Source organism: Cetorhinus maximus, chromosome 21 (assembly GCF_964194155.1).
Source record: "Cetorhinus maximus chromosome 21, sCetMax3.hap1.1, whole genome shotgun sequence".
Taxonomy (NCBI): domain Eukaryota; kingdom Metazoa; phylum Chordata; class Chondrichthyes; order Lamniformes; family Cetorhinidae; genus Cetorhinus; species Cetorhinus maximus.
In genome coordinates, this window is record NC_135899.1 from 93,531,602 (window position 1) to 93,544,037 (window position 12,436).

General features: G+C 43.3%; 1 protein-coding gene across 1 annotated transcript in view; it reads right to left on the reverse strand.

Annotated features, from left to right (window-relative positions):
- Positions 1-12,436, reverse strand: part of dcdc2b (doublecortin domain containing 2B) — a 48,516-nt gene that overhangs the window by 15,012 nt on the left and 21,068 nt on the right. The window contains exons 2-3 of the mRNA XM_078566359.1: positions 10,409-10,466; positions 1,804-1,814 (exon numbers count right to left, since the gene is read on the reverse strand). Coding sequence (XP_078422485.1) covers positions 1,804-1,814; positions 10,409-10,466 — 69 coding nt within the window. The remainder of the gene's footprint in view (positions 1-1,803; positions 1,815-10,408; positions 10,467-12,436) is intronic.

The window sequence follows — 12,436 nt, forward strand, 5'->3', positions numbered from 1 at the left end:
CATGCTAATATGTTATCCCCTACACCATGCGCTTTTATTTTCCATAATAACCTTTGATGTGGCACCTTATCAAATGCCTTCTGGAAATCCAAGTACAGTACATCTACAGGCTCCCCTTTATCCACTGCGCATGTTACTCTTTCAAAAAACTCCAATAAATTGGTTAAACATGATTTTCCTTTTACAAAACCATGCTGACTCTTCCTGATTCTCCTGAACTCTTCTAAGTGCTCAGCTATAACCTCCTTAATGTTCGATTCTAACAACTTCCCACGACAGACAACAAGTTAGTTTCCTGTTTTCTGCCTCTCTCCCTTCTTGAATAGAGGTGTTATATTTGCTACTTTCCAGTCTGATGGAACCTTTTCAGAATCTAGCAAATTTTGGAAAATTAACACCAATGCATCTACTACCTCATTAGGCACCTCTTTTAAGACCCTAGGATGTGATCCATCGGGACCCAGAGACCTGTCAGCCTGCAGCTCCATCAGTTTGCTCAGTACCAGTTTCCTAGTGATTTCAATTTCACCAAGTTCCTCTCTCCCTTTCACTTCCTGATTTGCAGCTATTACTGGAAAGTTTTTTGTACCCTTTGTAGTTAACACTGATGCAAAATATTTGTTCATTTCTCCAGCCATTTCCTTATTATCTACTATTAACTCCCCACTGTCACCCTCTAGAGGACAAACGCTCACTTTACTTACTCTTTTCCTTTTTAAGTACCTGTAGAAACTCTTGCTATCTGTTTTTACATTTCTAGCTAGCTTCCTTTCATACTCTAATTTCTTTCTCCTGGTTAACCTTTTAGTCATTTTCTGCTTTATATTCTGACCAATCATCTGTCCTGCCACTCATCTTTGCAGAGTTGTGTGCTTTTTCCTTAAGTTTGATGCTTTCCTTAACATCTTTAGTTAATCATGGATGATGGGTCCTCACCTTAGAATTTTTCTTTATAGTAGGAATGTACTTATTCTGAATATTCTGAAATATCCGCTTAAATGTCTGCCACTGCTTCTCTGTTGATCTATCTGCTAGCCTAATTTCCCAGTTCACTTCAGCAACTCAGCTTTCATCCCCACATAGTTGCCGTTATTTAAGTTTAAGATACTAGTTTTAGACGCACTCTTCTCCCTTTCAAACTGGATGTAAAATTCAATCATATTGTAGTCGCTGCTACCTAGGGGCACCTTCACTCTGAGGTCATTAATTCATCCTGTCACATTACACAATATCAAGTCTAATATAACCTGCTCTCTGGTTGGTTCCAGAACATGCTGCTCTAAGAAATTATCTCGAAAGGATTCTAAGAACTCCTCATCCAGGTTACTACTGCCAATCTGATTTTTCCAGTTTATATGTAGATTAAAATCACCCATGATCATTGCCGTCCCTTTATCTCAAGTACACAATATATTCTCTTGAATACTTTGTCCTACACTGTGGTTACTGTTAGGGGGCCTGTAGACCACTCCCACTAATGGCTTTTTCCCCTACCATTCCTCATCTCCACCCAAACCGATTCTACATCCTGATCTCCTGAACCAAGGTCATCTCTAACTATTGCACCAATGCCCTCTTTGATTAACAGTGCTACCCCTCCACCTTTACCTAGCTTCCTATCCTTCTTGAATGTCATGTATTCTTCAATATTAAGGACCCAATCTTTGTCGTCCTGCAGCCACATCTCTGTAATTGCTATCAGATCATATTTATTTACTTCAGTGTGGGCCATCAATTCATTTACTTTGTTATGAATGCTATGTGCATTCAGATAGAGAGCCTTCAGTTTTGTCTTTTTGTTACCTTTGTAACATCTAGTCTTGACTGTTGATGTATTCTTAGGTTTTTTCTCTCTGTCCCTTCCTGCCATTCTCTGACCCCCATTTCTCATATTACTATTTTGCTCTCCCTGCCTTGACTCTACACCTTGAATTGCCACCTCTACCCAAACTTGATCCCTCACCCTTCTTGTTTAGTTTAAAGCCATCTCTACTTCCCCAGTTATGCAATTTGCAAAGACACTCATCCCAGCACAGTTCAGGTGTAGACCGTCCCAAAGGTACAGCCTCCACTTTCCCCAGTACTGATGCCAGTGCCCCACAAACCAAAAGCCACTTCTCCCACACCAGTCTTTGAGCCACACATTTGCCTCTGTACTCATATTTGCCATGCCAATTTGCACATGGCTCAGGTAATAATCCAGAGATTACCTTTGAGATAGCTCCTCATACTGACTTTCCCAGTTCTACCTGTGTCATTGGTACCTACATGGACCAGGACAATTGGATCCTCTCTCTCCCACTACAAGTTCCTCTCCAGTCCTGAGCAGATGTCCCGAACCCTGGCACTGGGCAGGCACCATAGGCGTCTAGACCAAAAACAAAAATAACTGGAAAAACTCAGCAGGTCTGACAGCATCTGTGGAGAGGAAGACAGTTAACATTTCGAGTCCGTATGACTCTTCATCAGAACAGAACAGGCAACATAGGCGTCTAGACTCTCGCTCTTTGCTGAAGAGAATGGTGTCAATCCCTCTCACTATACTATCCCCAACATTCCGTTTTTCTCCCCCCACTTGAACGGCTTCCTGTAACAGTGCCATGCCCAGTCAGCTCATCCATCTTGCAGACCTCGCTTTCATTGACACAGGTTGTGAGCACCTCAAACCTGTTTGACAATTGCCAAATCTGAGGATCCTCCACTACTGTCTGCTCGGTCCCATTACCTGCCTCACTGACAGTCACATCAAGGCTGCATTTGACAGTGTGGCATCAAGGAGCCCTGTCAAAACTGGAGTCAATGAGAATCAGGGGAAAAGTCTCCACTGATTGAAGTCATACCTAGCACAAAGGAAGATGGTTGTGATTGTTGGAGATCAAGCATCTCAGCTCCAGAAGAAGCTCTTGTGTTGGTCATTTAATTCCTTAAATTAATGCAGCGTTTAATGAAGCTCTTTTCTAACAAGTTCTAGTCAGTAGCGCATTCGTTTTTCATGTGACAGTCCATTTCATACTTCCACTTTTCTGCGAGGAATAAAAGCTTCTTTCTAATCTCAATCCTTGCCAGAGGCTTGATAATTTTATTCATATATCCTGTAGCTCAGCGCTGACAGTGCAAGTTAAAAGTAACCTGATTACATCTGTAATGTCGCTTCTACTCAAAATTTTGTAAATCTGAATTTCTTTTCTCATTCTTTCTTCTATGATAAAAATAAATTCAGTTCCGACTCTTTCTTCATAACTCAGAGCCTGAAATTCTGAAATTAGCTCGATCACTGCTCTGAATAATGACCAAAGCTTCAATATACTGCTGAAGTTTTGAAACTGCATACTAAAGCAAAACAACTTATGGGGTTGTGCGAACATCTGAGGCACCCCCCTCACCCCCGCCCCTGCCCCCACCCCTGCCCCTGCCCCCACCCCTGCCCCTGCCCCCGCCCCTGCCCCCGCCCCCCCACTTCCCAAAGTGGCTGGAAAGTCCAGCAAATGTCTGGGGATGGACCTGTCCAACATCCCCACCAACCGCTCCATACCCCAGTTCGCAGAGCTCCGGAAGAGGCTGCATCCATTGGGTCTCTGTGGCAGGATGGCAATCGCATTATTTGCTGAAAGATTTGCTTCTCACCTCCAGTGGAGGTGGGGGGGACCCCAAGTCAGGCCTGAGACCTCAGGTGGCCCCACAGTTACCCCTTGGTGAGTTGCACGTGTTGAGCCCAGGTTTATAGAATCACAGAATTGTTACGGTGTCGAAGGAAGCCATTCGGCCCCACGTTCTCACCGCCTATCTGAGTATTTTAACTTAGTGCCAACCTCCTGCCTTTTCCCTGTAACCCTGCACATTGTTTCTATTTAAATAATCATCCAATGCCCTCTTGAATGCCTCGATTGAACCAGCCTCTACCACACTTCCAGACAGTGCATTCCAAATCCTAACTACTCGCGGTATGAAAAAGTTTTTTCTCACCTCGCATTTACTTCTTTTGCAAAACATTTTAAAACTGTGTCCTCTGGTTCTCAATCCATTTTCAAATGGGAACAGTTTCTCCCTATCTACACTCTCCAGATCCCTTATGATTTTGAACACCTCTATCAAGTCTCCTCTTAGCCTTCTTCTCTCCAAGGAAAACAGTCCCAACTTCTCCAATCTTTCCTCATAATTTAAGTGTCTCGTCCCTGGAACCATTCTCGTAAACCTCTTCTGCACTCTCTCCAATGCGTCCACATTCATCGCATAGTGTGGCACACAGAACTGAACACAATACTCCAGCTGAGGTCTAACCAGTGTCTTATATAAGTTCATCATAACATCCCTGCTCTTGTACTCTATGCCCCTATTAATGAAACTTAGAATACTGTATGCTTTAGAAACAGTTCTCTCTGCCTGTCCAGCCACCTTTAATTACTTATATACATATGCACGCAGGTCTCTCTGCTCCTGCACACCCTTTAAAATAGTATATTTTATGTCTCTCCCTGTCCTTTGTACCAAAGTGTTCCAAGCGTACACTTGATGGTGGCTGTGCCACTACATGAAACCCTGATCATTTCTTAAATCTACATGAAGGAACTTGAGGAAAATTCAGAATTTTTAAAATTGAATGTTTACACTCAAAGATTGCTCACTTGAACATTTCCTCCTTTATAATTATGTGCATTGTTAGCTGCTTGAGAAGTGTTGAAGGCTGTCACATCTGGTGGGTGCAGAAACTGTGGGGACTGTGTTGAATTAACCTGAAAAGCTATGCCACAGAATACTCTACAAGGAGTGAGGATATAATAACAGGGGAACATGAAGAGGAGCTTGCTGACTAAAGGACCTAAGAACCATATTTATAATTCAATTCAAGAAAGCAGAGATTAATTGAGTCACTACTAAAATCAGGAAAATGAAGGAAAATCATTTTAATTATAGTTAACTGAGCAAAATAGTTTGTTGTTTTCGACAATGTGACATGGTTCACATTACGAGGAAACATGTCTGAACATGTTGTAGTTAACAGGATAACAATCAAGTTCAAGATTACTTAAGAGAGCAGTTATATATTTCTCCCAACTTGTGCTAAAGGTGTTTCTGGGTGTTGGGCGAGCATCATTTTTTCATTAGTAAAGACAGTGGGTATTTCTTGCCTCCATCTCCCTGTTTTTCAGTGTAACCAGGGTGATTGTGAGAGACAAATAGTAAAAATAAATTTACTGACATCTTCCCAGCCAAGGCCCAGCCAATGTCATTTTTGAACAGAGGCCAGCTCTCCTGCTGAAACATGAAGGTGTCTGAGGTCTTATCTATGGAATTCAATCTATGGAATTCATTGCCACAGAAGGCTGTGGAGGCCAGGTCATTGAGTGTATTTAAGACCGAGATAGATAGGTTCTTGATTGGTAAGGGGATCAAAGGTTACGGGGAGAAGGCGGGAGAATGGGGTTGAGAAACTTATCAGCCATGATTGAATGGCAGAGCAGACTCGATGGGCCGATTGGCCTCATTTCTGCTCCTATGTCTTATGGTCTTATGATGTACAGCAACAACTTCGTGTATTTATATAGCACCTTTAACATGCTAAAACATCCCAGTGTGCTTCACAGGTGAGGTTTAAAGAGGAATTTCAAGAGCTTGCAGCTGAGGCAGCTGAAGGCACAGCTGCCAATAGTGGAGCGAGGGAAGTCAGGATGGGCAAGAGGCCAGATTCAGAGGAAGGCAGAACTCTCAGAGGGTTTTAGTGCCAGAGAAGTTTGCAGAGAAAGGTAGGGGTGAGGCCATGGAGAGATCTGTAAACAAGGATGGCAATCTTGAGGCATTGCTAGACTAGGAACTAGTCAGTGAGTACATGGGGTGATGGGTGAATGGTATTTGGTGCAAGTTAAGATACAGACAGCAGAGTTTTGGGTAAGATTAAGTTTATGTAGGGTTGAAGATGAAGGGCAACCAGAAGACCACTGGAATACTTAAGTCTGGATCTAGCAAGCGAGTGGATGAAGGTTACCACAAGTAGCCTGCTTTAATTGGAGACAGTAGCCAGGGTGGGTGAATGGAATTTCTGGCTGGGAACTGGAGTTTGTGAAGGATGAATACAGTGGTTTCAATCTTCCCAATGTCACAGCAATTAAAATTTCAGCTCGGTGGGTGGGCACAATCAGCGGGCCCAGGGGGTGGTCAGGAAACGGACCCCCAACCTTGACCGCAATTAACGGCCAGCCGGCGTGAAATGCGCGCTGGAATGTTCAGCGCTGCCGGGGTGGGGGCGGGAGGAGGGTAGGCGATGATATTTCCCTGGGCGAGCGCTGAGAGAAAGCTCCCTGAAGGCAGAGAGCCACCTCAGGGAGCTGCAGACCCAAAAGCCATGAAATGAAGTTTTGAAAATCGGGATAAAAATGTCCAAGTGTCACAATCAGGCACCTGAACATATAAATGATAAAAATGCCGTCCACAGATTTTTATTTTTATTTTATTTAATAATCCTGTCCTTGGATGAGGTTTGATGATAAATGTAAAGGCCGCCTGGCTGATTCACCCGTCCGCCAACCGTAAGATTCGACAGACCACAAAAAATCAGAGTCAGTGGCTCCGGAATTTAACATTCCCACACAACTCTTATCGAAATGTAATCATGAAATTACTGTATTAAGATAATTGTAGAAACACTTGGAAGGTTTGTTTGCAATTTCTTGTTTTTTTATTCATTCGCGGGATGTGGGCATCGCTGGCTGGGCCAGCATTTATTGCCCATCCCTAATTGCCCTTGAGAAGGTGGTGGTGAGTTGCCTTCTTGAACCGCTACAGTCCATGTGGTATAGGTACACCCACAGTGCTGTTAGGAGGTGGGGGAGTTCCAGGATTTTGACAGCAACAGTGAAGGAACGGTGATATATTTCCAGTCAGGATGGTGAGTGGCTTGGAGGGGAAGTTCCAGGTGGTGGTGTTCCCATCTATCTGCTGCCCTTGTCCTTCTAGATGGTAGTGGTCATGGGTTTGGAAGGTGCTGTCTGAGGAGATTTGGTAAGTTCCTGCTGTGCATCTTGTAGATGGTACACACTGCTGCTACTGTGCATCGGTGGTGGAGGGAGTGAATGTTTGTGGATGGGGTGCCAATCAAGCGGGCTGCTTTACCCTGGATGGTGTCAAGTTTCTTGAGTGTTGTTGGAGCTGCACTCATCCAGGCAAATGGGGAGTATTCCATCACACTCCTGACTTGTGCCTTGTAGATGGTGGGTAGGCTTTGGGGAGCCAGGAGGTGAGTTACTCGTTGCAGGATTCCTAGCCTCTGACCTGCTTTTGTAGCCACAGTATTAATATGGCTAGTCCAGTTCAGTTTCTGGTCAAAGGTAACCCCCCAAGATTTTAATAGTGGGGGACTCAGTGATGGTAATGCCATTGAATGTCAAGGTGCAATGGTTAGGTTCTCTCTGATGGAGGTGGTCATTGCCTGGCGCTTGTGTGGTGCAAGTGTTACTTGCCATTTATCAGCCTAAACCTGAATATTGTCCAGGGGCAGGATTTTTGGGTCATCGGGCGTCAGGAAGTGATCCACTGCCCATGATTGGTCCCCAACTAAAGGCCAGCCAGCGCTGCCGGGGTGGGGGTGGGAGGAGGGCGAGCGCTGAAGTCTGCGCGTGGGCGGGTGGGGGGCACGCAATGAAACACCCCTGAAGGCACAGAGCTGCCTCAGGGAGCTGAAGAATTTTCAACCAATGAAAAAGTTTTTAAAATTCCGGAAAAAATGTCCATACAGCGGATTCACTCACCTTAACACGTACATTTGAAAAATTCTGCCCAAGCATTTTTATTTTTTTATTTAATTACCTCATCCCGTGGATGAGGTTTCCCCAAAAATCCAAAGGCCGCCTGGCAGATTTGCCCACCCGCCAACTGTAACGTTGGACAGGCAGCTAAAAATCCAGGTTAATTAATACATTAATGGCTTTAATAGGCATCTTAATTGTCAGTGGGCATGCTGCCAACTCTCGCGCGTGCCCGCTGACTGAGATATCACACAAGTGTGTAATGATGTCAGACGGTCACCCAATGTCATCGCTCCCTATTTCAACTCAAGCGTGTTGGGTGTGTGCCTGCATGCCAAGAGGAAAGTCCTGCCCCAGGTCTGGCTGCAATTGAACATGGGCTGCTTCAGTATCTGAGGAGTCGCGAATGGTGCTGAACATTGTGCAATCATCAGCGAACATCCCCACTTCTGAGCTTATGATGGAAGGAAGATCATTGATGAAGTAGCTGAAGATGGTTGGGCTGAGGACACTACCCTGAGGAACTCCTGCAGTGATGTCCTGGGACTCAGATGACTGACCTCCAACAACCACAACCAGCGGAGAGTTTTCCCCCGATTCCCATTGACTCCAGTTTTGCTAGGGCTCCTTGATGCCACACTCGATCAAATGCTGCCTTGATGTCAAGGGAAGTCACTCTCACTTCACCTCAGGGGCAGAATTTTCTGCCTGTCGGGTGGGCGGGCCCGACCCAATCTCCGGCGGGCAGGGAGCCGATCCCCGCCGGAGAAGCGGGACCTGCTTCCATTATACGTGGGCGGGCCAATTAAGGGCCGCCCAGCGTGACGTCCGGCGGGAAGCGCTATGCACTCCCTGTGCGGGCGGGGAGGGAATTCCTCAAAAGCGAGAGCGTGCTCTTTTGCGAAATGCGCACGACAGAGCACACATCTCCCTGAGGCTAAGTGCAGCCTCAGGGAGATCGCTTACACTTTGAAAAATATTAAAAATAGAAAAAAAAATTCCCTAACGTGTCCCCCTCATGTGACAATGTCACATGAGATGGGACATGTTCTTATTTTACAGAATAACTTTATTAAAATTTTTAAAACCCTGCATGAAACCTCATCCCGCCGCTGGATGAGGTTTCATGTTTTCTCTATTTGCCGCCGGGGCTCCTGGCCGACCCGCCAACCTTAAGGTTGGACGGGCAGGTCCTTTAATTGTTTTAATGATCCTGTCAATGGCCTCAATTGGCCATTGACAGGTCGGCGGGCCCACAGCTGATTTTGCTGCGCCCCCGCCTTCCTAAAAATTTAAATGGGACGGGATGCGTCAGGGGTTCCACCTGACATCATCCCGCCCCCTGCTCGCCGACGGCAAAATTCTGCCCCAGGAGTTCAGCTCTTTTGTCCATGTTTGAACAAGGGCTGCAATGAGGTCAGGAGCTGAGTGGCCCTGGCGGAACCCAAACTGGGCGTCAGTGAGCAGGTTATTGCTAATCAAGTATCACTTGACAGCACTGTTAATGACCCCTTCCATTACTTTACTGATGTTTGAGAGTGGACTGGTGGGGCAGTAATTGGCCGGGTTGGATTTGTCCTGCTTTTTATGTACAGGACATACTGTGGCAATGTTTCACATTGCTGGATAAATGCCAGTGTTATAGCTGGACTGGAACAGCTTGGCTAAGGGTGTGGCAAGTTCTGGAATACAAGTTCTGTGTTGCTTTTTTATCAAACATGCTAATTTATTTAAAATTAATTATTGAATGTCTCTGTAAAAGTAATGCAGAAAGGAAATGAATAAAAATGCATTAAGAATTCAAAACCTATATTTGCACAGTATAATTTCAAGGACTCATCAGTGAACAGGAATATAAATTTACTGAGGTCTGCAAATCACAGTGTCCAATCTCACAAGGAGCGTTCCACCAGATACACACTGCACCAGGAGTAACAATGTGGAACAAAGTGTGCTTCTTAGTGCCTCATTTTAAGACCTTTATCTAAAGACCATAGGAAGGTAATATTCCCACTGCATATTATAATATACTTCATGATATAGGTTCTCTCAATATGCTTCACTACCTAACTTAATCCAGTACTACCAAGTTACGCACCTACAACTTGTCGTCTTTTACAGTAAAAGAGCAGCATCCCCTCAGGACTAAGGATTTTCAGTAATTTTTTTGACCTGGCCAAGCCAATTTCCATGAAATGCATTTCAAATATCTCTCCTACAGATACATCAAGTAATTGATCCTTAGGCTAAACAACATTTCCAACGAAAGTCTGTTCTGTGATACATCCAGATTTTGACACTGACCAAACTATAAAGTGACAATCCATCACAGTTATTTAATCCTAAATATGATGTATGGTGCTGAGTTATCAAATAGAACCAGTTTGAACAGAGGCCAATCACACGGTGGCATAGTCATTACTATTGGAGTTATTAATGGATTAGCACTTTAACTCATTGCTAGGACATCCCTTTATCAACCCTTTTAGCTCAATTACAATAAAAGGCAGGGGAATGAGCTCTAAATGCATTAACTTTTTGACACTAATTCCACCACCAACAATTTCTATGCTTAACTGTATTACCCAATAATATATACAGTTCTCAGCAGAAGGGTTTTTAAGAATGAACACAATATAATAACATTCTGTGTGTTACTTAAAGGAACTCACCATTATGCCAATTTTACTTCTGTTTCCATTAGGTTTTTGGATTCCATTCTGCAAATAGCTAATAAAAGAAAAAGCAGTGGATGAGAGAAGAGACCCGAGAAACCACATTTGACCAAAAAGGAAATGCATTAACAAAGGATTTGTGTGATGCAACATTTAATATTGCCTCTAAATCTGTTCTCAATTTCAAATTAAGTTTCTTCAATATCAGTACGTGAAACAAACTAAATCATGAGAAATAAGAGCAGTAGACCATTCAGCCCATCAAGCCAGATCTGCCATTCAATAAGATTATGGCTGATCTGATTGTGGTCTTAACTCCACTTTCCTCCCTGCCCCACCACCATCCCCTCCAATACCCTTAACTCCTTTGATGAACAAAAATCTATCTAACTCAGCCTTGAAAAGATTCAATGACTCAGTTTCCACTGGTCTCTGGGGAAAGAATTCCAAACATTAGCGACCCTCTAATAGAAGAAATTCCTCCTCATTTCCACCTTAGATGGGAGACCCCTTATTTTGAAACTGCTCCCCCTGGTTCTAGATTCCCCCAGTAGGGGAAACATCCTCTCAGTATCGACCCTGTCAAACCTCCTCAGAATCTTATATGTTTCAATAAGATCACACCTCATTCTTCTAAACGCCATTGTATATAGGCCCAACCTGCCCTCCTTTTGTAAGGAAACCAAAACTGTACATAGTATGCCAGCTGCTACAGAGAGACCCGCCCCTCACTCCCCCACAAAAAAAATCATTTGATTTAATATCATTTTAAGAAGTGATATCACCAGGTAGTGTTCTCTGGTTTTACTAAGTTAAAAACCACTAATGCAGCATTTATTATATTAACAATTGATTACATATTACAAATGTTGTAAATAAAGTATCATAGCTAAAGTTAAATGGAGTGATAATGTTGCTTTGTGAGGCTGACCTTAATTCACTTGTGACTTTAATATCACAATCACTGATTCAGCATTATGATTCTCCGTATCATATATCATTGTCAGCTATGACATGTCTCTATAGCTCTTGTTAAATATTAGTTTAGCAATAAAGCCAACTTCCCCCAAAGTTGAGAAAACAATATCACAACTTGTTGATGTTGTTAAAATGGTGGGTATGGGAAATTGTGATGAAGATTATGAAAGGTCAAAATGAGAGAATGAAAGACTTGCATTTATATAGCACCTTTCACAATCAGGACATCCTAAAGCACCTTACGACCAATTAACCGCCAAAGGATCACCTTACTTTTCCTGTGCATTTGGAACCACTCCCCTGTCTCAAGAGGGTACAAAAGGAATCCTCCAGACTGATGTTGCCTCTATTCCCATTTCCTGAAACTAATTCATAAATATATTATCAGTTGAATGGTTCTTTCAAATACAAAGACTCTAGCTGTCTCAAACGCTCAAGTTGTGAAATCCACAGGATGTATAATCAACCAAACCACTCACCCTATTGGAAGATGAAGAAGCCATTTTGTAGTCTGCTTTTAAAACAAACAGCAAGAAGCTGATCTGCAGACAAAACTCCATTAGAAAGCTAGCAACTAGCTGCAAGTCATCCAAGCAGCCAAGGTAATAAACAGCAATACCTTGAAAGTGGAAGAAGGACATGTTCCAACTTGTTCCAACTTTGCGTTCACCTGAGAAACAACCTCCTGGAAATTTGAATACAAGAAGCCTTGCAGTTTACTAACAATCCACTACTTTACAAGACCTTCACTTCAAAAAAAGCATCAACACATCTAAGAAACTACAGGCCTGCCACAAACGAGACTGAGATAATTATAAATTGTAACCGTTTTTATCTACCTTTATCTGTATCTAATCTTTGTGTATGTCATAGTGTGGGTGAGACGAGTGAGTGAGGCATTGCATTCTAAACATCTGGGACAAGTGTGTGCTAATAAATAACCTTCTTTATTTTAAAATTCACAAATAGATTCCTGCTGGAATTACTTAGTTGGGACAATCACTCTGAGGGTAAGAAAGCCTCCTTACAGACACACAAATTCATGCC